The following is a 25,875-nucleotide window of genomic DNA, read 5'->3' as shown; positions in this document are numbered from 1 at the left end:
AACGATAACGGAATCGACGCCAAGATTCGACTTGGAGGAGAAGCTTGTTCTCGAGGAAGGCGGTTGGAAGAGGGGAAAGAGGAGGGGGGAGAGAGTAGGGCGTGTGGGTGGCGATAGAAAGGGAAAACGGGAAAGGAAACGCGGTCGGCGTGATCGATATTAAAGCGGGTCGTTCTCGAATCTTGGGAGGAATTCGTGCGAGTCATGCAATTATTCCCCTCCGTTTGTCTTCCACTTTCGACATTGAAATTCGTTTCACGGCTCCGGTCACGAGAGCAACCGATAATTTGCCGGTGACGTTCCATTCGTTACGTTAAACATTGGCTACACGAGGAAAAAGGAAGGGGGGAGGGGAGGAAAAAAGCCCGTTCGATCCGGGCCGAGCGACGATAAGAGAGAATAAATATCGCGTCGAGTTTTTACGCGCGAGCGCATCGACGACAATTTTAATGAAAAATTGTGGTTCGACCGGTGGATTCAGGACCCGAGCCAATTTTATTCGCGTCGCGCGAATGTCGATTCAATGGGGTTGCGCGAGTGCAAACATGGAAGGTGACGGGGAGCACACAAAATGGCTCGTTACGTCCGCCAAGAATCACCCCGAAAATCCCGCAACTCATTTCGCGAACACGTCCACGCGAATTGGCCGGAAACCGCGAGAGGGCCAACCGTGTCCAGTAATTTCATTGCTCTCCATTTTGCCTCCCGTTTCCGATTTCCACGCCTCACCCTCTCGAAGATTATAAAATCCATCGTATCTCGATATACTCGTATTATTTTTGATCGAGATTGAAAGGAAAGGGGAGAAAACAAATACGATGCTCTAAGGAGCGTTGAATTTTCAATATTCGCCGGGAAAGCGTGCGAGAGCAAGTAGGTAAGGCTTCGATCAGAAGGCTGGGCCCTCGTCGCTCAGCCTTCAATATCCTTCCCAGTGACAGAGAGGAGAGCGAGGCGAGTTAACATCCGTTTCATCCGTAAATAGGTCTGAAAACGTTTCGAAAAGGAGGTAGATAGGTAGGCACCCTTTCCTCAACCCGGGGCTCGACAACGATGCACAGCCTTTTGAAATCCGCGCGGCGGAACTCTCGTCTGTTTGCACGGGAGTTTCCATTCACGCCGTCGCCGTCGAATCAATATTGATACGGACCTTTATATATATATGTGTGTGTGTGTATGTGTGTGTGTGCGTGCGTGTGTGGGACGCGGCCGCTCGCTGTGCACGTCGTACCGATGGAATGTAATATTAATAGCACGGTTGAACAATACATTCGCGGCCTACCTGTGTTCCACACGCGTGCAATAACGCGACGATATTTGCTTAGGCGGGGTTCCGGCCTGTCAGCGTCAAGCGAACGGGGATAACGAGCTGTCAACGGAGTTGGACGGGAGACCAAGTTACCGTCTCCGTGTCTTCGCGCAAATTAACCCTTTTAGCGACGCGAAGCGAAGGAGGAAGGAAGGAATTAAAAAAAAAGGAGAAAAAAAAAAAGATTTTCCCCTGCGCGAAAAGCTGACTCGAAGAGCAAAGCGGGATTGTATTCGCGCCCGTGATAGATGTTGGACGTTTGACGCGCGATGCAACTGCGACTAAATCCCAATAGTTGCGTCGGTCGAGATTAATTGAATCGATACATTGAACAATACTGGCCTGGAATTATTACCCCGAGGATATCCGATGGAACGCACATACAGAGACGTGACACAATTCCGAAACTCCTACGTTAGAAGCGGTTATTCGCGGCCGACACCGCGGAAATGGGAGCAGTTAAAAAAAAAAAAAAAAAAGAAAAAAAAATGACAAAAGCGGGAGGTCGGGGGTGTCGCGATGTGGGACGAGAGATAATAGGGAGAAACGCAGGAGACAAAGAGATCGAGGGCAAAAAAAAAAAGAAGAAAAAGAAGAAAAAAGGGACGGAGAGGAATAAGAGGTGGCCCGGGCGCCGAGACGAAACGTAGCGAAACATCGCTCGACTGACGGTGGATAAATTAGAAATTCTAACGAAGATTAGGAAGAGGAGGTTTCGCTCGAGCTCGCGGCGTTGCGCGGAAACGAGGGATAAAAAGCAACGGCCATCTTACCTGGAATAACCGAGTAACCTTTTACCGAGCGTAATGCCCCACAGCTTCGCGAACGACCATTTGGACTCGTGCCTACAGCCATCGGTGCCCCGGTCAAATTGTCCTCGCTAATTTACTCGTCGTTTCTTTCTTCCTTTTTCTTATTCCACGCCGATGGCTTTTGATAAATTCGTGTAACTCGCCGTAAATTCGCTCGCTCGTCGACGCGGGATCGATATTTATTAGCGACGATTCCATCCCTCTCTCGCTACGGATCGAAAAACAAGGAAAGAAAGGAGAGATAAAAAGAGGGGTTGAAAAGAGGCGACGAAAGCCCCCGTTCGTCGAGCCATCCAACCGACTCATCCGTCGATCCATTCCTCGATTCGATATTTACCGATTCCCCGTTTAACTGGATGTTTTTGGGGGAGTAAAACCATGGGCGGAAAGAGGGTGGAAGCCGAGGGACAGGTTGGACAGGAAAAACGGTCGAAATATGGCGGGTCCGTATAATTTCCGACCGAGCGCGGCTCGCCGAATGTTCTCGTCGATGTTTCACCCCCCCTCTGTACACACACACGCTCCGTACCGTTTCTCACCCCTTTCTCGGCCGCAGTTTGTCTGCATTAACGCTCAGCCACGCGACCGTTCGACGCCGCCTGGAAACGAAGAAGCCGGAAAAGCCGGGGAAATTCCGCTCCGCGGGGAAGCGTTGCGTTCCACGTCGAAAGGGTGCGCGAATTTTCGCGACACCGCTATCTCGACGCGTGTATTTCCTTCCCCTTCCCCCTGGTTTTTATGGACGGCACGACTGTCCCCCAACGGCGAGAAGGGGCAGATAAGGGGGAGGGGAATGGATTTTCAACCGGCAGAGAAATCGTATCGCGGCGGAACCGCGCGAGCGCTGTTAATTTTTTTACGAGGTCGTTACTCGTCAGCGCCCCTCGAAGAGGCTTTAAAGAGAGCGGTCGATTCGTTTCTTCTCCTCGTCCCTCATTCTCCTTCTCCTATCGGTGGGACGACTATTTCCGTGGCGCGACCGTGAACGGGCGAGAAGGAATGAAGCAGCCCGTCACGCGATCAAAGGTCAACTCGAAACACGTGAACGATTTCCAGGAAGGCAGCCCTGCTCTGCGTGCACACGTCCCCCCATCGATCCGAAATTCGCGGGACCATCGATTCGAGGAGAGGTCTCTCTCCGCGGCTGCGAGACGAGGATTACGCGATTTCCCCCGTAACTTGTGCTCGTTAGAACCACCTCGTTGGGCCTCCAATTAAGGTGGGCTATTTATCGATCGACGAGGGGATTACTCGTCTGGTATCCGAATCGTACGGATATTTGGACGATATCAAGAATATTCTCGCATTATAAATTGTCGTGGAACAACATCGTGTATCGCGCAAGTTACCAAGAATTGGGAAATTCTTTCTTTTTGATCTTGGGATTACGGGTTTCTAATAATCGGTTTAAGCGGGACGTTGAAACGTGGAGGGGAAGGAAGGAGACGGTTAAGAGTGGGACGGAATGGTGGTGCGAGCGTAATCTCGAATCTCGCCGCGCTGTAAACAAACGTTACGTCAATCAGGACAACGATCCGGGGTGTGATGCAAGCAACGCGTAACGGGCTTCGACGACGCGATACGAATGCGATAAGGAACTATGGCCGTGGGCTCTCTCTCGTCAGCTGATTCAACGAGGATACACCGCGTTGCGATTGAACTCTATCCGATGTACACACGTTTTGAAACGTATTTAAAAATTTATTCGTAGAGAGACGTACGTGGATCTTTCTCGTCGAAATATTTGGCGGTAAAAATACACGAGAGGAGGATGAGAAACGGTGGAATATTGAATCGCGAGTGCGATTCGAGGTTGATGGATCTGTCTGCGAACGCGATAAATCAATAGAGTATATGCGGTGTATGCAAAACAAGCGGCATCGTCTTTATCGTCGCTACACACGTTTGATACACGCTCGATCTAAAGGAAAATATTTTACGAAGCGTTACGAAGGATATTCTTGTTGATAGAACGAAGAGTTTTTTTTTTTTCTTTTAATCGATCTCCACATAAACGATAGAAAACTTTCTCTCCGTCTTTTTTTTCTTTTTTTCGAAGTGAAAGATGGAAAGGATGAAGAAATACCGGTTGTCCAATATTTCAGTTCAAATCACCGACGTGATTTTTCGACGAGGAACGGATGGGATGGGATGGGAAACAACGATTTAACCAGTCGGTTGCGGAGTCTCCTCATCCGGTAAGTGATTCAATTCCGTTTAAGAGGCACGAGGGGTTTTGAAGGAGCAAAGAGACCATTTCCCTGCCTCTCCATAGTGGCGGCTATGTGCCTTATCTAGGGTGGCCGCGTTAAATCGTGACGCGTGACCGTGCATACTAAAGACGTATGTATCTTTAAGCGGCGTTTTCCCCTCTCCTGTTTCGCCCTCCCCTTCCATTCATTTGACGTATGTCGAGCGTCGGATAAAACTGTCCGTGAATGGTATAAATTGTTCCAGAATGGTAACGAGGACCGATCCGAATCGCGAAAGGCACGTAGAATCCCCTTTCGCGGCTGATACTTCAACTTTACCCATCGTTTTCAAAGTATTCGATAGGAATTCGATAAGACGTTTCTCGATGGACGATTCAACTGTTGGACTAATCTTCTATCCTCCTCGTCAACTCGACGATAGTTTCCAATACACGGTTTCGTACAGGCGTTCACACGCATAGGCAACGCAGTGGTAATTTGATCGTTTGACGGGAATGCAAAGTAGCGGATGGGCGATCGATGCGATACGGATAAGGGAAACGCGGAAAATGTTGTCGGGCAGTGGCCGTTACGCCGCCGGCACGGAACGGGATCGCTTATTGGTTTAGTCACGGACCGTTCGTCGCGATTGGTCCCCCCGGACACGCCGGAAAATATGGGTCGAGATGGCCCCGAGACGAATCGTCTCGCTGCCCACATTTTTCCCTCCGTCTCTCCTCTTTCCTCGTCCGTTAAATCGAACCGTTGCGGAGGACGTTAAACGCGTGAATTCGATGCTCGAGCTCGGATGAACTTTCTTCCCGGAGGAAAGTTGAGAGAGGAGGGAAGGGGGAAAGGAGAAGAGCAAAATAAACGGACTCACCTTCTCTCGAAGCATATCTCGCACCCTGGTCGCCTGGCTTCTACTTCTGTGCAGCTCGAGTTGCAACTCGAGGCACCTTTCCTGCCAATTAAGCTCCTCCACGGCGCTCGAGTATCCATCGAAGCTCTTGGACGCGCCGTAAGCGGGTCTGGTCTCGAGCTTCTCCTTCTTGGCCGCCTCGGAACCAGCTGCGGCCCCCACGACGTTCCTCTGCTCCCCGTACACCCGGCCCTCGGCGAACATCCTTCCGGTTTGGTCCGGCTGCCTGCCCGAGAACGAGTACGCCCGATCGAAGGGTCCCCCGCGCGGCGCAGGTCCGGGATCGAAATTGGACCTGGCTCTTGCGAACGCGGCCAGGTCCTTGGCGTCGTAGCAGGCCGAGGAAGCTTCGAAATCGGTCTGCGCGGCGAACGTCCGTACTTTGTCCGCGTACTCCACGTGGCCGCTCGACTCCGACGTGAAATCGTACGGGCTGCACTTTGGCTTCGCGTCCCTGAGCTCCACGTAGCCCGCGCTTCTCGCGGCTTCCGCGAACCCCTTCTTGTCCTGCTTTTGAAACAGCAAATTCGGCACGTTGACGTAGGGCGAGTCCCTGCCGTGCACCGGAGGCGGAAGAGTTCCTGGAGGGCCCTGGATCGCCGCGGCGTGGTTGTTGTTCGCGTTGCTGGCGTGCCTCGGGCGGGGCGGCGGAGCCGGCGCTTGGCGGAGCTGCCTCGGCCACAGTCGAGGACTCTCCGCGCCGCTTGGCAGCAGCCCGCCGCCTCGACTCGGCTCCGGCTGTCGCCGCTGCGCCGCCACCTCGGCCTGCCCCGTCGTTTGGATCGTGCCGCCGCCGCTCGCCTCGTGACCCCGCGCGCCCAGCCTGGGGCTGCAGGGGGCCGAGTTGGAGCCGAAATCGGTGGCGAGGCGCGCGATCGGGTCGAGGATCTGCGAGAGGCGTCGCGCCGGGGAGCCTCGCACCTCCTCCATCCTTCCTCGCCTCGTTGCGCTCGTCCTAGCTGCCTTGTGTCGTCCTCCTCGCTGCTCGGGGCCTCAGTGCATCGCTCGACGGCGCGTTCCCCTCCGCTTGCCTCCAGGGATCACGTTGAAACGCTCGTCGCGGCCATCTCCCGGCGATCACGATGATCTCACGCACTCCTGCGCGCATCCTTGCTCACATCCTCGCGGCTCCCCTGCGACCTGCAACAACGCAAACCTCGTTATTCGCGACCTCTTCCCTCCTTCGCCTTCATCGACCTTGCGTCCTATCCATCCTGCACTATCACCTCTAGCCAGTCGTACGTCGCCTAACCCTTTCACCGCGAATCTCTCCGCGAATCGATAACGGTTAAATCTCTGCTTAGGAAACGGAAATCGTCGTGAGACCACGAACGTCAAGAGCGTCGAAATCCAAGTTAGCAGTTTGATAATCGGGTGGAGGATAACGCGACGTGGCTGTCGCGCTTCTGATCGGCCGGCTTCCAACTTCGGATCCAACCGTGTCCAATTTGCGCGGCGGCATTAACGAACGAAGACGTGTTCGCAATCGTCTTTTCAAGTTCAAGCTCTTAACGATTTAATCGGGAGCCCTTGGAAAACGGGACGTTCCTCCGTCGTGTCATCGCCTATATCCTCGACTCGGCAGAGGATATCTCGTTCCCTCGACTTACCGAACAACCGGGTTACAAGTTTCACGAGCTCGTTCTCGCGGCCCAGGCCTGACGAGGTTAGACCAGGAAATGGAAGACAGATATTAACTCGCGGCGAGTGTTTGCAGTACTAAATTGAAAGCTGTAACTCTTTGGGGTGTCTCTCGAACCGCTCCGCTCTTCTCTTCCTCGCCCGTGTCCCTCCCTCTTTCATTTCCTTCGGCCGCGCTTCTTCGCCCGACTTGGCGTGACGAGACGCGCACACAGAACTGAGGGAAGGGAGGACTCGCGAACGAGAACGAGAAACTACTCACGGAGGAGAGTGGAGAGAGGAAGAGACGGCGGCGGCGACGACGACGACGACCACGACTACTACAACGAAGACGACGACGACGACGATGACGACGACCACGACGACGTAGGGCTACAAAGTTTATTTTAAGGTCGACGCTAAAAGGGAGCAAATGAAAAACCGGATGGAGGGGTGGGCCGTGTAACGTTCCGTTCTGCAATTACCGCGAGCGAAACGTTTGCGGCGCTGTTTCTTCTCTCCTTTGCAAAAAGAACGAACGAAGAAAGGACAAACGCGAGAATAATATCGTTTCTGCGATACGAAGAGCGCAAATCGAAGTGTCGAAGAGAAGAAGATAAAATCAAGATCGTGCGTGCGGGAGTCAAGGTTGCTACTCGAGTCGATAAATTGACAAAATAACTCGAGTTGAAAGAAAATCGTTGAAAGTGACTGTTCCCTATATATCGAATCAAATATCGGTATCGATGGCGAACAACGTAACTATGCAGACGGCATTCGAGGCCGATACGGTCGACCGTCTCGCGGAGTGAAATAACGAATAACGAGAGGAGACCCTCCTCCTCTCTTTCGGGGATGCGTGAGAAATCCTAATCAACATCTATTCACTTAGACGGCAAGTCGATTCACGAACCCGATATCGCGCAGCCACGTAATGAACATACGTAAGCGGGTTTCGTGCACGGCCATGAATACTTCGAATTAAGTCGACGCGTTCTCGCAAAGCTTAACCCGATTCCTCGCGAGACGCCCAACTTTCTCCACCCTTCTCCCTTTCTCGAGCGCGAGATCGTGAAACATCGTACCGTTTTCCATCCATTTATCGGGCAATTATGATAATGGAAACCCGATGAGGAATCGTGAGGAACGGAGATGGGGGATGGAGGGTGGCGCCAAGTAACGGGACATCGAGAATATCAAAGAAACGTTTTCTTTCGGGGTTTTCGGAGGGGGAGGTTTTTTTCTGGACATTGAAGGCGGAGCGGAGTTTGCTTTCAGAGAAAACAGTAATTATACAAATTGACGACGCGACCGGAAACCGAATCTTCGTCTAGAAATAGAAGGGGTGATTCGTTTCGCCGGAATCGCGCCCACTTTACGCGCGTCCTCTCCTCCTCGTCTCTCCTGCTTTCCTTTTCTTCCTCGCTTTTCCTCCCTTCGACGTTGTCGCTTTTATCGGCGCTCCATCGGTGAAAAGCTCGAACTACCTGTGGCGTTTCCGACAAATAACGGGAATCGAGCGAAATATCGATTAGCGATCACGAATTTTTCGAGCGAAAACGATATCGTTCTCGAGTCGAATCTCGATGAAATTTAATTAGAAAAGGAAGGCGGAAAGTGAACGTGTAGGGTTACATCGCGAAGCGGATGAAATGAAATTTGAGAATAAGTCGAGCCGTGTACGCAGCATCCTTCGAGTTACGGACGGGCGTTGCGCAATCGCGCTCGTAATCGACAACGATCCTCTCGATTCCAGACACTCGGGAACTCGCGTTACGAACGTTACGTCAGCGTGACGCGTATTTTTATCCACCGTGACTGATCCATCGAGACTCCAAACAGAAGCAAATCGATCACCCGTCCATTCCTCCTAGCCAAAACCCGACACCCGGGGACGACGACGAAAGAAACGAAGAAACGCGTCCGTTCGCGCCACAGTATCGATCCCCTTCCCCCCTCGTGCTCGAGCTTCCATAAACCGCGACGTTTTAATAAAGACCCCGCGCAACAACGCTCGTATCCCCGCGCGTTTTATTATTACTACCCTGTAAATCTATCGGTCGTTGCGTATTGGCATACCTTGATTTTACGCGCCCCCTCCCTTGCTGGACTTTTCGCAAAGCGTATATATACGTGTCTCTTCCATCGATTCCATCCCGACTCTCTCCACCGCGTAATATCGCCGGTTTTACGAGCAACCGATATCTTTTTCCACGCGATACGGTGTACTTTTGGGATTGTCGTTTTCATGAAAGGAAACGGCTCCTCGACCGTGCGCCGTCACCCTTTTTTGGATACACGCGAGATATACGGCCGGCAATAACGCCCAGTTCCGCGTATAAATCCGAATGCCTACTCGAAATACCTAAATCTTGCCGATAAAATCCGAGCCTTCTTGTTTCGCGCCTTCCGAGAGGGGAAAGGCATCTACTTTCGGGGCTACCGCAAACTTGTCGAATTTCCAGCGGTAGACGACCTAACTTTGTTCGACCGCCTATTGAGAATCTTTCCCCAGCCGTCGATTTAGAACGATTCCTTTTTTTTCCTTTTTCGTTGGAATTTCGAAGGAAGGAGAGAAAGATCGAAATGGTATCAGCGAGGGAAAGAAGAGGGGGTCGATCGTTCGATGAGAAGACTTAATTCTTAATCGTAATAAAATTACGTATTCATGGGAGGTCGGTTTGTTCTCTTTTACCTCTCTCTCTTTACTTTACCCCCTCGTTCCTTCGTAGGCCTACGAAGAGGCGTCCCGACCGCATGTATCCACGTAATACCCCGGCGTATATAGAGGAAGCTAGTGGTCCCGCGGAGTCCATGAATAAATTTCGAATTAACTTCCGAACGGTTTTCGCGTTATACGAGGCGCGACGGAAGCCCTCTTCAATCTGGCCGCCTCCTTGGAGGCAGTCGTTATAATACCGATGGCTCACTCCCGTGTGCCCTTCCTTCGCGCACACAAAGGGCCACTGTGCGGCAACCCGACAAAGAAGCCATCTTCCCCTTCCCCTTCGAGCCGAGGAAATTTTCTTCGTTCGAATTTCATTTCTATCGTTTTATTTTTTCTTCGACAATATCATCGGGAGGACAATGGCGATCGTTCCTGTACAGAAATAGCTGGTTACTGATCGTGACACCTGTCAAATGTAATATGTAACAAAATTGTACCTAATTACCTGCGTCCTAATCGTGAGCACGAGGAATCTCGCTCTTTTCTTTTGTAAGTGTTGAAGCAAAATTAATTTTAATCCGATATATAAAGATCGATGGATCATGAATCTAAATGTTTATAAGTAACCACGTTTCGCAAGGATTAATTCAATTGGGAACGTCGTAATTAACGATTGGGAATCGTGGCGACCACGTGGGAGCAGAAATTCGTAAGTTCTATGCACTATTGTTATATTAAAATACAACGAAAATACGACAGGAGAGAATAATATTTAAAGTTTCATTCCCTTTTTTTTTTTTCGTGAAATTCGATCTTAAAAATAGAAATTTTTCATATATATAAAACGTCTATAAAAAATGCTCGTCCCTCGTTGGAGATAAAAAAAATAATAATCGCGAGCTAAAAATTAAAAATTCCTACTACTAATACGCGTAATGAATTAATGAACCGTTTACGAATTAATCGAAGCCAATTCAGAAATGAGCAATCGTCGATATAGCCGAGGGTCCCAAATTAACCTCCCATTCTTCCTACTGTGCCGTCATAAATCACGGGTATTCAAACTCCGATCCACGTTTAACAAGTGCCCCCCTCCCAACCATACCCCCGATTCTTCTCTCGCGTTAAAGGAGAGCCGCTGATCGAACCGAGAGAGGCTCGGGTCCGACCCCGATTATCGAGCCGTTGTGGACCGTTCCCGCTCCACAACCATTCCAAACCAACCGAACCATTTCCCCTCTAGGGATCTGGAAAACAAGATGTTATCGGTCCGTGGCGTGGAGAAACGGCGCCCGGTGTTCTTCGTTTCCACGCAGTTCCATCGGTCGCAACAAAGTGTAATGCCGCTCGCGAGGGGTCCGCGCGCTTACACGCGCAATTACTGTTACGTGTATCGACGTTAAGGAGAAACGGAGAGAGAGAGAGAGAGAGAGAGAGAGAGAGAGAGAGAGAGAGAGAGAGAGAGAGAGAAAGTTCTTCTGGAAAAAGGAGCGGCACAAGGAGGCCACACATCGATTCGAGGGAAACGTCGAACGCTCGTTCTTTCTTGAAAGAAAGCCACGTTCATTCGTTTCTGCTTCAATCCTAATAATTTCTATTCTAATTCTCGTAAGAAATCACGTATATATGTGAACGCTTTCGTGTCGTGAACGAATGAAACGCGTGGAAAAATTGATCTTTTGACAGAGAACGACGTAGATATTTTCTCGAGAGGAGGGGATTCGTTTGAGAGAATTCTCGAACCGATACGCGGTTTCCACTTCGGACTGTACACGCATCGATAAGGCTCCCGTCTCTTCTGCGTCGCTCCGTTTCCTCCGATGTTTCTCCCCCTTTTTTTCCTCGAGCCAGCCTGTATCCTGGCTATGTATTATTTATGGCTCTCGACAGATCCCCGCAGAACGAGACCGATTCTTTCTTCAGACGCGAGCGGACAGCAAGCTCGTCGAGGTAATTTATTCGACATCCTGTATGCAAACTCGGCACCGATAGCTCCTTCAAATTCCGCGAGAAACGGAGCCAGCCACGACCTCTAGCCCGCTCTCCTCTCGAAACAACTTCTTCGATTACGTGACACCGATGCGCCCCTCCCCTCCTTCCTCGATAAATCTTCTTTCCAGATTTTATTCGGCCGAGCCGCGCGAGAATTCAACCGAGTCGCGGCTCGACGAACGCAACGATTTCGAATTCCTTTCGGAATTTCGTTCGAACCGATGCGCTGCGAAACGCCGGCTGAATCGTAATTCTCCAATTACCCGCGAGCGAGTCCTCCATCTTTAACGACTACGCCTATTAAATACCAAGATTTCCCTCCGAGCAATTCGAAGAAGAATCGTGTCGAAACACCGAGTAGATACGTAACGATCTAATGAGTAGGCTCTGCAGTGGAACGCAAAGGGACGAATTTTCAAGATCAAGCGCGGACGAGAGCAAGAAGAGTGGCGAAGATGTTTCTATTTCTCATTCTATCCGCTCGTCGTGTTGCTTCCCGTGCAATTTTAGAGGCGACCGTTCGCGTACACGCAGCGAAATAAAGGACGTCTCGCGTGGAGTCGCGTGCGAAGAAACTATCCCGCGGATACGTGACGCGAATACATCACCGATGCTAATTGCGGGTAGAAAGGCCGTGCACCGAGGGCCCCTGCCTTCGGAGAACGCTACGGGGAAATATCCGCGCCGAAAGTCGCGGACCGAAAAACACGGCGAACCCTTTCCGATCCGGCAAAGCAATTACGGGTTCCCCATTTGGTCAAGCAACAGTCCACGAAGGACAATGGGAGAGAATTTACGGACCGCTCGATGGATCAAATTGGTTCGGTAAATACTTGTGTATGTATGAGGAAAGCGTACGTATGTAAAAAGAAGGAATGAGAATTTACATCGAGGCATCGGATTTCTCATTGTTTGAATCGATGATATTTTACGGCAAACTAGATTGCACGTGGGTAAAAGTTAATCCTCCGCGCTCACGAGTTCCCGTCGGTAAACGAATATATATATATATATATATATATATTTCACGGAATATCATTGCATATGGTACAGCTGAAATTCCCTGTAGAGACGGGGAAACTTGGTGAAACTTTCGCGACCCTTTCTCGCGTCTCGAGCAATACGAGAGAGCCCCCAACTTTCGGATGGTTTTGAATACGAGCGGCGAATGTTTGCCAGATTGCGAGCACGCCACAGTTCTCGTACAATTTTATGGCCATGGATCGTCGAGTTGACCCGATGTTTCACGGGATTCTATTCGACCTACTATTCGGCCCCGAATCTTCTAATAATCGAACCGATATAGAATCGAACATATCGATCGAGAAAATCGTCCATTTTTTCTTGGAAACAGCTTGGATTTTACGAACAGCGAAGAAAAGAAATTGTCTCGAGAAATTATGTATAAAATTATGACAAGTATGACGTAACCAGAGAACGGATGAAAAAAAAAAGTTACCGTAAATGATAACGAACAAACAATATTTTTTAATAAATAAATGTATAATAAATATACGTAATAAATAAATATTTGTTGATAATAAATGAAAAATATATAAATCAAAACGAAAGAATTGAAATAAATGTTAACCTACATAACGGTGAATGAATGTGAGAAGGAAGGGGTAAACTGGATAAAGTTCGAAAGTATCTGTTTTCGTGTTATGAGGTTAAATTTACAAGAGAAGGGAGGGAGAGTGTTGGTTCTTTGACGGTACGTGCCATTTTCCAAATGGACGGGGGCCAGATCGGCAATGACGAGACCGAGGAACACGTCATCGATATCTCTAAACTGTCTCGTTCGTTAGAATGATTTGTTACTGGCGACAGACTTGCTTATCGGGATATTCCAAAATTGGCAAGGACGTACTGCGACTCCAAGCTGTCCTTGGCACGCATTATACGTATGAATCATAAGAATACATGTTTACTTCCGAACTATATTACTGGGATGGAATGCCAAATAACAGCTCGTAAATCCTACTATTAACGATATTATATGGTGAAACGGTACTTGATGAAAATAAAGAGAAAACGGTATTCTCGAGCGAAAGTATTTTATCTATCCGAAGTTACAACTCGAGCTACATAAAAATTCAGGAAACCGAGTTGAGTTAAACGATAAAGAGAATTATCAGAGTTAATAGGCATGATCTAGCTACTGAGTCGACTAAGCGTCATTAAGGGACATTAATAATCGTTAAGAAGGTGCTCGACCATTTCCGGTGCGGGTCAAGAAACACGGTAATCACTCGAAACTATTAAACTACGTAAGTCGATTAAACGACAATGAACAATATACAATAACATTTTCTTCCTAGGAGGATTAGTTGAAAAACGAGAATAGTAGAATAGATATTGAATTTCAAGATCTTAGAGCTCGGATTTTTGCGAAAATTAATTTCGTATCGAAACATGGAAATGAAAGATCGTTAGATTTTCGAGAGTATCGATCGATCGCAATGATTTCATAAAAAATTTCTTTTCGTAGAATAAACTCAAATTTCAATCGGTTTAACCTAATCAAATGTTCAAATAAAAATTTTAACATCATAAATCATTTAATGATTCATGAAAGATCGTTACATTCCCGATAATCTCGATCGCAACTTTCACCAAAAATTTCTTTTTCAAAGAAATAAAATCAAATTTCAACCAGTTTAGGTTAACCAAATCTTCAGACAAAAATCTTAACCTAACATGGTATCGTGAATCATTCAATGGTATTTGAACACGTCTCTCAAGATATCCGTCACGTACCATGGCTGGTCGAGTTTCCGAACAGCGGATTCGATTCCACCATTCGACTATTCTACATTCGACATAACGAACATGGCTGCTTTTTCGTATGCGTGGAAATATTCCATTGTTCGGTAACAATAGCTGAATTTCCGTAACAAGATATACACCACGTAAAAAGAGTAACATTTTTTTTTTGAATAATTTTGATTTATAACTCTATAATAAGAATTTATAATGAAATCTAATCTAAAAGATAATCTAAAATCGTACAATAAAAACAATGAAAATTTACTATATATAATTTTACGTTTCCTATTTGAAAGGAATAACATTAAAAATATCATTCCAAAAGAAAAGATGAAAATTTTTAACTTACTGAGGTTAGACTTGCTTGAGGTTAGATACTTGCGATCTTGAGGAGTGTAAATGCGTAGACGTGAAAATATTTCGTATTCAGTCAGCCATTATGTATCACCACATAAAAAAAAAAGAGAAAAGAGAATACTTTCGAATAGATGTTCTGTGCTTTCTAGAATAGCGAAGGTTCAATGTCCAGAGATAAAACGTGTGGCTATATACTGTCGTAAAATTGAAAACCAGGTTCTCGTAGTTGGAAAGTGAAAAGTGTACACAGACTTTCGATACAGAAGCGAGATTATAAACGGCACTCGACCATGCGAAATTAACACGTTTGATTGTCAGCGAATCGAAACTGACAGTGAATCCATCCAGTAACGGATTTGTACTGCGCGCAGTTTCCATGCGCATCATGGAAATTGAATTTCTCGATCGATATGTCACGTGAATCGCAAAAAACGCGGGAAATGATAATTGTCGACCAAATATGTCGCCGAACTAGTGACATACCAACCAAAAAAGTTTAATTTTCCTATGGATATTATAAATTTTCACGGATTATTATTTTATTTATCAAATACGTACAATATAACATATACAATTAAATATAAGATAAGAAGCATAATATAATAAATGTAAATCGATGAATTCCATAATTTAATTTTTTTTTTTATCGAATTTAAGCCATAGTTACATTCAATTATAATCATTAAATATTTTGTTATAATTTAATGAGCACTGCTCACGGAGTTCGCCGATAGGCGAATGCGCGGCTTGCATTTTGCATAAATTATCTATATAGTTGTGTCTGGTTCGCGTGGTTACTCGACGTTATTGTCAAAATAATGCGGGAGCAGGTTGCCGCTGCAGGCTTGATAAAACAAATAGACTCTCGACACGTGAGTTGTATATTCCACCTTTTCCTGCTCTCTGAATGCCCAATTGTTTCCCGCGATCACGGAATTAAAGCAGAAAAGAAGAAAGGTTGGCTACACTTCCAGTATAAAATAAGACTATCGTATGATGCTTAATGCATGTCGTGATAATGAAATCAAAAATAAAAGAAGACTTTTACATTAGAAAAATTAAAATATTCGTTTGTTATTCGTGTTTTGGAATTATACATTAATGTAAAATAAATATGCAAAAGTTGGTATTATAATATAACTATGTTATAAGAACTTGTAACTATGTTATAAGACTAGATTCGATCTTTATATATTTCATTTATATTTTAATACATTCACATAACTTTTTATAATATTTATTAACATAATTAAAATTTATATATATTTCTTGAAATATATATTTTACAAATTTCAAATTGCATATTTATTTTTATTATTCGTTGATAATAAATAATTATAATTACTGATTACTATTTCATATTTACTATATTCCATAAATAGTGAATGACTAAAAATTAATGGTAATTTCATTGACGAGCAACAATTTGATTTCTATTAAAATGAATTTAAACATTTAACCACAGAAACAATTAATATACATAATTATATAAGAAGAACATATATTTATTTTTTATGGGACAATCATGAAAAATGGGAAAAGAAAAAGAAGAAAATATATTACAAGAAAATGCAAACACTTGACTGAACTAAATGTGATGTCGTTTTTTTTATCATCATTTATTAAAAGCGCTAGGTAAGCGGAACAATGCAAATGGTCTCGTTATGCAATGCTCTTTCTACATAATTCCAGTGGGTAGTGTTTGAAAAATAAACGTCAAGATAAACGACTTCAGCATCTTTTATACAAAGCACTCAAAAAAACTAATTGTCATAATCACATTTAAGTTATAAATTTATTAAGTTATAAATAGACAGAAATTATTATTTTTTTGATTTTAAATGTGTTAATTTTTAAAAATTATTGTTGATTTAAAATATATTGATTGTATCTTTCTATTTTCTTTGATTATTATCTAATACAAATGCATATTTACATCATACATTGAATTATCATGCGTTGAACTATATCACTATACACGTTAACGAACGAAAATTGACATGAACAGTTCCACAACAATAATGAATATAGTGAATGGTTAAGAATATCACGAAGATTATTAAAAAGAAAAATAAATCAACAATTTTCTTGTTCGTGACATACAATCAAAGACTATAATTGAATCAGACGACAGGACGTAACTTTCAACTTGACATTGAGAAATTTGACCGAATATGAAAAAATCAAGCGTATCAAAGCAAAGAATATCAAACTACTTATTATTTAATTTAAAACGAGTTTGAATCAACGAAAAATATGTCCTAGTACATTATTACTGGTGTGCCTAAGGCGTGGACAAAAGATGAATTTGAGACCGATGACCTTTCTCTTCGAAGAGAAAGAGAGAGCCAGAGAAAAAGAGTGAAATAAAAGAGATGAGAGAAGAGAGAAGAAAAAGAGACAGGTCAAGAGAGATCATTCGAGAAGGCTCCGTTAGTTGATCAAGCTCGAAGGCTATTTAACATTCCGTGTTTGGAAGGACGCACTTTAAGAATCGCAGATGTTCAACGGACTGGCATTGCTAGTTTTCAAACTTGTTCTCACTACTCTCGCTTGGTCTTCGTTTCACGCTCTTTCCTAGTCCTTTCTATCTCTCATTTCTCTCCCAATGTTTTTTTTTATGTGAAAACCCATTCGAGAAAGGTTGTCGTGTGCTATAGTTCTAGTCACGAAGGGTTCGTTCGCAGGATAGTTCACTCTCAGAAATATTCTAATCAAAAGATGACAGCTTGTACAACAAGTAGGTCATATACGACACAGAACACGACGAAATGCTAAGATTTCACAAAAATGATATAACAGTGCGATATGAAAATGAAACAACATGCAAAGAACGCGAACCCGCGTGTTTACGTCGGCGGAACTCACCTTGATTCGACTCGGACTGCGGTAACGGCTCGTAACGATTTGAAACGAGCGCACTGAGTCCACTCCATGCCTGGTACACGCACGACCACTGTCTTCTCAGCTACTTTTTCCTCGATTTTAATCTTCTTGAACACTCATGGACATGCTGTCTTTCGTTCAACGCAGATAAAGATCGTCAACGCACACTAATACTTGACGGTCACGACGCTGAGGCGCGAAAAACGCGAAAATCCGACGGATCCGCGGTATAATGTCACGAAATACGTACCAAGTCGGCGAACATCGAGCCGCGACAGTGGCGTCTACTTGTGTCAAATAATTCAACTAAATTCTCTAGCCACTAATACCTGGGGATTTTTCTAACCGTTATTCACTTCTACTTTTTACTGTCGTTTTAAATTTGAAAGAAATTTTTCCAAATAAAATTTTTATTATCAATTTATAATAATCTTTATTATTTTGTGCAAAATAATATATAACTTTAAAGTGCAGAATCTGTTTCTAATTAACTTTTTTTTTCAAACTTATATTATATTTTTAAATAAATAATGATTAAATTCAAAATGTTCATTTTTTTTGTCTTGATCTTGAATATAATAATAGAATATGTTATAATGTTATTGTATATAAAAAGTTCAATTTATTCTATATAAATCAATTTTATAATATTTTTTTATATTGTTTGTAAACTAAAATTTGAAATAATTTATTTTTATATGTGGGATTTAAAATATCATGCAATTTATTTTCAAGAAGAGGGAGATAAGATTCATAATTTCTTATAAGAGTTTTAAATGAAATAGATTTTTGAAATTTAACATTCAAAAGTGAATTTATCCAATTTATATCTTCATCTGGCAATATAATATCCATGTAACATTTCATATTTTTTATTAAAAATTCTGCACAAATTCTTGATATTTCCACAGGTTCAAAAAATTCATAATTGGTACATTTATTAAATACCTTAAATGAAATCATAGTATATATATAACCATAATATTCTTTATAGTTTTATATATTTTAAATAATTTTTACTTACATCTGTATCATCCATTTCATAATCTGTATCATCTAATAATGCAATACTCCAATAAAACAGTACAATACATGTAAATTCGGGACATTTATTATGTACATTGCATTCAAAAAATTTAGAGAGTAATAAATTCAAATAAAAATAATCATTGATCACTGTACAATGTATTGGTATATGATCAATTAATAAAAATGCTTCATATCGTATTTTAGAATTATTATCTAGCAACAATTGTAATACTGTTGTCCACCATTGAACCTGTATATCTGTAATTATATTTCATTAAAATATATTATAAATATATTATAAATATTTACAAATATTTTAACATTTCAAAACTCACATCGATATTCATGGCGTTTATAACATGCTAGAAAGAGACTCTGCATTATTTCAAATACAGATTTTCTAAAATCTTCATTTAAACTTGTAATCCATAGATTATCGCAGAAACTAGCATACACATCATTTGTACAATCTAAATTAATTGTTTCTTCATGTTTGTTCAAAAAAACTAAAGTTACATATGACTTTCCCAACAATCTCAAATAACAATCTCTTTCGTAATAACTATTTTTATTATTTTTTGGACGTATTTCATTCAATACAAATTTACAAATATTGATTATCTTCATAAAATCAGATAATTCAATTTGATTAAAATATATTAAGCTATTATATAGAAAATCAAACATTGCATCTTGCAATTCTGGATTATATTTGTGAAGAAATTTTATCGAATTACGAATTTCATTAAAACCATAATTTAATAATAGTAGTGATACCTCATTATCTTTCATTTCATTAATAATTTCTATTATAATTGACCATATAGTAATTTGCATTTCGGATACTCTTAAATTATATAAATATATTTTAATTAATATAGACTGTTGAATTAGTGAAGTTTTTTTTGCTATTGTTCGAATAAATTTAATGGCAGATACTTTATATAATTCTTGTGCTGGTCCTTTTTTTAGTTTTTCACCTAATAAATGAGAAATGATCGTATTTAACATCGAAAATTGTCGTATCAAATATCTGCAATTATTGAAATGATTATAACACTTTATTATTTAATTATTTCAAAATTTTTTAATGTCAATTTTCTTTACGTTTTATCCACTTTATATATTTCGTTGCAAACATCTATGTAAACTGCAGCCAATAAAAAACTTGATGACTTCAAATTTTTTTGTTCCAAATTTTCTAAAATCCAAATTGTTTGTTTTAAAAATTTATCCCAATTTATTTCAACTAATTTAAAAGATTCAAAATTAAAATGTTTCAATATCTCATATATCTATAACATATAAAACATATTTATATTAAAAAATCATTAAAAAATCATAAATATAAAAATAATTGTTTAAAATATTTGAATATATACTTGTAACATATAACCGTGCGTTGAATTCAAAGATAAATTACTAATTTCTGCAGATACTAAATATTCAATTATTTTCGTTAAAACACATTGAATAGATTGTTCTGTTAATAAAGATACAAGTGCTCGGGCTGCTAATTTACGTGTTTCAAATATAGCACTTTTTGCACATCGAATAATTAAATCTATAAGGTCATTAATCTGAAATGCATGTAAAATATATTATGTAATGTACTAATTTCTAAAATAAGATAAATAACCAATAAATAATTTATAATTACCCTCCATTGAATATTGTTAGAGAATTCAGAACTATGGTTATAATATAATCGTGATAATAATAGTAAAATTGATTGCACATTGGCTTTTATAAAAATATCATCCATTGCTACAAATTTTTGTAATTCATCTAAGATAAAAGATAATAAATTAGGAAATTTTTCAAAGAATAATTTATAATTCATTTTATTATCTGTTGTAAGATTAATATGATCTTTTGTTCTTTGAACACCAAAAATTCTAATAATGAGTGCACTAAAAAGCAGTGTTGCGGCGTTTCTTTCCTGTAATATAATATAATATAATTTTGATTTCATTTTTTAAATAATAAAGACGAAGTTTTTAATATTCTGATAGTTTACCGCCCATGTTAATGCATCATAACTTCTAAATGCAGCTATTAAACCATCTTCAATGTAGTTATGTACTATTTCTGCAAGATGAGAATATCGAAAAATTGCTCTTAAAATATTTAAGGCATGTGTTTTAATTTCTGTAATTTGAGCAATATTTTCATTTAAAGAATGATTGTGTTTCGATATTGCTAGTGATTTTTCAGAGTATATAAATACTGGGTTAGAATACATTATTTGTTGAATTTTTTCCCATATATTTGCATTTTCCAACTGTGTGAATTCCAATAAAATTTTCATCACTGAATCAAAGATTATAGTTCTTGTATCTTTGTGTTGACGAACTTCAGTAGATAATAAAGCCTGTTAAATGAAAATGTAATTTCATTAATATAATAATAATAATATTATAAAAAATAAATTAAAATTATTTAATGATAATTTCATCTACCTGTATCATAAATGGTACACCTGCACTTCTTCTGGTTGCACATAATTTTGAATTTTCTTTAATTCCTGTAATAGCAATTAAAATTTGATATAACCATAGTTTAGGCAATTGATTTAAATTCGTTTTATTTAAACGCCATAAACGAAAACATAATTGACTAAAACCAACATATGCTTGTTCAAATGCTCCTCTATGTTTTGTTTCAATAAGCAATGAAACCAAATGTTCTCCTATTCTGTTAATCTGTTAAAAATTTACTTTGATTTATTTTCTTTTAAAAAAGTGAATGTTAATATAAATTGTGAAAGTTTACTTGCTCTTCATTTAATAATCCACTAAAGGAATTATCTTCACATATAGGTGCATTAGTAGAAAGCAAACCAAATAATAAGCTAATTTCTTTTATAGTTCGCCAAGAACAAAGTAACACCATTTGTGATGTTACTAATTGCTTATTAGAATAATACAATTCATTATTAACTTGTAAATTTAAATCCATTGGCAAATGTCCCTCAGGTGAAGAATTATTTACTATTAAAGAAACTGCACGACTAAATTCAAAGCATACAGATATCAATTCTGCTATAGTATTTTGCCACAAATATTCATTACTAATAGCTTCCAAGTTGCATTCATATGCCAACAAATTCCTAATACAAAAAAGATATCCATATAAAGAATGTTTACTAACAGTTTTTACTATATTTTGCTTTGCTAGAGTTAAAGAATCCTGCAAACAAATTTGAATTATATATTTTTATCTTCATACAGTATATATATCGTATATAAAAATTCAAATACCTTTAATTTTTTCAGTAAAATAAATATTAATTGTAATGTTATTGCTTCTGTTATCTCTTTAGATTGCATTAATATATTAAAATGAATTTCAAGTACATTTTGAATAACAGGAGATAACATAATAACTTTTAGCATATATGTAGCTGTAATACTATCAATAGGTCTGATGCTATTACCTAATTCAATAGCAACCATTATAATATCAAGAACATGATTTTCATTATTTAATTGCAATAAACTTGGATCCATTGATTTTATTAAATTAAAAGCCATTTCTTTATTTTTTTCATATGTATCTAATAACATTAGGTTAAATATTGTCTCTATTTGCTCATTTTTCCAAGTAATTTGTTTAAATTCATTATCTAATAAATCTCTCATTAAAAGTAATATTTGCAGAGAATATTTTCTTCTGTTATATGTAGCATCAGGGCTACATATACATATTTTTCGTATACATTGAAATGTATTACAATATAAATTTATTTCACTTTCTAAATTATTAGACATTTTATAAGATTCATCTAATACTTGTTGTTTTATATCCAATGATTTACAATTTTTTACATAATAATTTCTCATTTTTTCTTCTTGCATATATTGTCTTCTCATAACAGCTAAGCTGTCTTTTATACGCTGTAAAACCTATAAAAAAAAATATATAAAATTCATACAAATACTAAACTTTTACTTATAATGATTTTACCTTTTTTATTAGAGGTACAAATTCTATATTTTCCTTAAAATTTACATGCAGAAATAAAATAATTATTTCAAGTTCTTTAGGTGTAAATTTTAAAGTACTCTTTTTCGATTCTACTATAAGAGCAAGTGTATTTAATTTTATCTGAAATAAAAATTGATATTATATTAATATATTAATATGAAATTTAAAATCATTAACTTTTATTATTTCTATCAATACTTCTTCATCCTGATGATAAATATAATCTTCCAAACAATCATATGTGATAGAATCTCTCCAATATTCATCGTTTGAAAGTAGAAGTTTCTCTTTGGTGTCTAATTCACCATTACGTTTTAATATTAACAGTTTTTTTAACTGCTCTTTTATTTCCTCTGATGAAAACATATCGTTTAACCTGTATTATATTTTAATAGAACACATGTATTATATTCTAATAGCGCCATCTCTCGAATGTTAAAAAATTTCTTTAAAAACAGGATAAAAAAATTAGAAATCCTTATTTATATCATGAACGAAATATTTGTTTTGTTAAAGAATTAATTATATCTCTCTTTCCCTTCTAATTTGTAATTCGATAATTGAAATTAGTTGGGATGCTGTCATAATATTGTTGTTTAAACATATTGTTTTTTTCTCGAGGTATGTGATTTATCATTTATATAGTATTTTATATATATATTTTTTTCATAATTATCCTAAACAACATTTTTATATAAATATTTAAATAATATGTATTTTTTATTTTAATAGGAAATTTTTTAGCAGTTAAATTATGCTTTTTTCTTTATTCATTTGTTCAATTAGAAATGCATATAACTTATATTACGTTTTTTTAAAATAAAATTTGTTCTTAATTATTGTATTATTTTAATTTAACCAATTAATTCTATACATTTTGAATATTTATTCAAAAATTTCATTTTCTTTTGTATAGGTTATTAATTGATTACTAGTCTCTTTGAAGTTTCAATATGGATGCCATAAAAAAATGGTAAACTGATTTGATTTTTTGACCATGTGCAATTGGAACAAAGTTCATTGTATAGAATTTTAATTTTCGCGCGATTTTAAAATGAAAAATTGCTTTGCTTTAAAGAACCAATCAGAAAGCCGCTAAGATCAAGCTAGAAAAAATAAGCGAAATAAGCATCCCAGAAAGCACTACACCCATCTACTTATCTACAATATCTACTTTTCTACAATATACTATTTTATTTAATAAAGTATCTTGATTGTACATGTACTTAATTTTAAAAAATCGTTTTCTTTAATCAATATCATTTTTAACAAAATCTTTTTCCCCTATAAAAAAATCCTGAAACAAATTTAAATTAAAAGTATAACATTAACATTTTACTTAGTCTAATAAGCTTTTCTCCCTCTCTTTCCTAATATAAAAATTAAACAATTTATTTGTAATTCTGTTTTGTTTATTGAAAATCTAACAAATTCTCTTCATATCTTCACCATATCTTCATTCACACTGACGACAATCAATTTTCAAAAAATTTGATACGAGATACAGCACATGTGGCAAAAGGAAAATGCAAATCAGAATATATCAATGATAGCTAGAGAACAAAGTCAAATAGCTACCAAGTATCAAGTATTTGCTTATAACGAGGAAGTTAAGGATGACAGGATGATCATATTGCCCTGAAAACTAGGAAATCTATTGGTTTGAAAAACGAAACAGAGTAGGAAAGGCGAAATTGCCTTTTTTAATAAAAAGAAGAACAAAACACAGTTTATAAATCCTACGTTTTTTACAATCTACCCTACCTAATATAAAAATTAGAATATTTATCTGATGATGAGATATAATCCATTTCGTTGAAAAGTGAGGAGGATATCTGAAACAGACTATACAACAGAATTAGAAATTGAAACTCAAATAACAAAAATAATTAATTTTCAACAAATGAAGAGATCACACGTTATTTCCTATTTATTTTTTCCTGTTTATTTTCATCAATTCATACCTGTAACAAACTACTGGATTAGTAATTAAAAAATAATTTAAAAAGAAAATAATTATTAAATAAAAAAAAATCAAATTATCAAAATGTTGTTAAGCAATTCATAATTTTAAATGAAAGATATTCATCGATAAAAAGAGTAAAAACATTTTTTAACAATAAACAAATGCTCTTAATAAGGGAGATGCTGAAAAGAAAAAAACGACAAAAAGGTAACCAGAAGGGTTACCAAAATAATTATCCACTCAATGTGAACCCGAACAAACCGTGAGTGGAATTCTTTTTATTTCGCAACACTAATATGCTAAAATCTCAAAAGAAAACGCGAAGAGTGCTTTATTATACATACTTTCAATGCATTTCTTCATCAACAAAAAAGAAAAAAAAATAAAAAAAAAAAAAGATGAAACATATATACGAAACTCTAATAAATTAATTAATTTATGCACTCATATTTTATTATAAACGCAACACTAAATGCGGAAGATTGTAGCCGTAGTCAGAGACTGCCGTCGTACAATCACCCTTTGTACAGCCTTTTTGGCTGTAGTAGGTGATTCAGGAACTGGAACGTACTTCCACGATCCAAGTGGAAGAAATATGGGCAATTTAAGTAAATAAACGCAACACTACTATAAAAAACGCGATATTTCATCAACGCAACACTAATTCTTCAAATGAATTTAATATAAAATTTACTATTATTTTATAAATTTAGAAAGCTACTTTCTAGATATCACGATATCATAAATCGTAATTACATTATAGAAAAAAATCAAATTTATATTAAAAGAAAAAAAAAATAATAAAAAAATAGATTAATTCATAATGAAAATAATTAAAAGCAATCGCGATATTCTTTTTAACGCAACACTAATAACAAACGCGATTATCATTTTATCGCAACTCTAATTCAACCCGTTATTAATTAATCGCAACACTAATACAAAACCGCGATTTGCCCATGATGATTGGATGAACGATGGGCCAGCATGCAAATTGGCCAAGACGATACAACATATACTACGTATTACTAAAACGAGCACAATGACAAAGTAGTAACAATGACTTCCCATTCTTTGGACCCAGACAAGATCCAAAAGATGAGAAACCATTCGTTGCAGCCCCTCTTCGTGACAGTTTGTCGAGGCCTCTTCGGTCTTCCTCCTTCGGGCGCGATGCCCGCTGAAACTTAAATCTAGGCTCGAGATTCGCTAATCGCAAATCAAAGAAAAAAAGAAAAAAAAAGGACTAAATCGCGGAAACTAAGTACATGGACGACCAACGATCGCAATGATCGTTCTCCGTACATGCACAGAATCTCGAGCGCAACGTTCGTTTCGAAAGCAAATCACGACCGCGACCGCG

General features: G+C 39.2%; 2 protein-coding genes across 7 annotated transcripts in view; both read right to left on the bottom strand.

The window, feature by feature from the left end:
* Positions 1–17,789, bottom strand: part of LOC724417 (uncharacterized protein CG43867) — an 89,225-nt gene extending 71,436 nt beyond the window's left edge. For 5 of the 6 annotated variants that reach the window (XM_026443476.1, XM_026443480.1, XM_026443478.1 and 2 more), the window contains exons 1-2: positions 17,510–17,789; positions 5,197–6,375 (exon numbers count right to left, since the gene is read on the bottom strand). In XM_026443476.1, coding sequence (XP_026299261.1) covers positions 5,197–6,165 — 969 coding nt within the window. In that variant the 5' untranslated portion in view covers positions 6,166–6,375; positions 17,510–17,789. Of the gene's footprint in view, positions 1–5,196; positions 6,376–14,633; positions 14,652–17,509 lie in introns of those variants that run through there. The other variant, XM_026443477.1, reaches the window with a different exon arrangement.
* A 380-nt stretch (positions 17,790–18,169) lies between these two features.
* On the bottom strand, positions 18,170–22,990 carry LOC107965022 (thyroid adenoma-associated protein homolog). Its single transcript, XM_026443475.1, has 12 exons — positions 22,745–22,990; positions 22,526–22,666; positions 21,820–22,464; positions 21,332–21,748; positions 21,019–21,261; positions 20,577–20,930; positions 20,217–20,498; positions 19,939–20,136; positions 19,664–19,851; positions 18,892–19,589; positions 18,552–18,814; positions 18,170–18,475 (listed from the first exon to the last, which is right to left on the bottom strand). The coding sequence occupies exons 1-12, from the start codon at positions 22,910–22,912 to the stop codon at positions 18,170–18,172; spliced, it is 3,903 nt and encodes a 1,300-aa protein (XP_026299260.1). The 5' UTR covers positions 22,913–22,990.
* Positions 22,991–25,875: the final 2,885 nt, after the last annotated feature.

This window comes from Apis mellifera, linkage group LG10 (genome assembly GCF_003254395.2).
Source record: "Apis mellifera strain DH4 linkage group LG10, Amel_HAv3.1, whole genome shotgun sequence".
In the NCBI taxonomy this organism is placed as follows: Eukaryota; Metazoa; Arthropoda; class Insecta; order Hymenoptera; family Apidae; genus Apis; species Apis mellifera.
The sequence above is the reverse complement of the archived record's forward strand: the minus strand, read 5'-3'. Positions and strand labels throughout refer to the sequence as shown.

Excerpts from the sequence above, each read along its gene's own strand:
- LOC107965022 (XM_026443475.1), bottom strand. The coding sequence starts at position 22,912 with ATGTTTTCATCAGAGGAAATAAAAGAGCAGTTAAAAAAACTGTTAATA. Across the intron at positions 21,749-21,819 it reads TTTTACTGAAAAAATTAAAG|GATTCTTTAACTCTAGCAAA; the intron begins GTATTTGAATTT and ends ATTTGTTTGCAG. Across the intron at positions 18,815-18,891 it reads TAAACGCCATGAATATCGAT|ATATACAGGTTCAATGGTGG; the intron begins GTGAGTTTTGAA and ends ATATAATTACAG.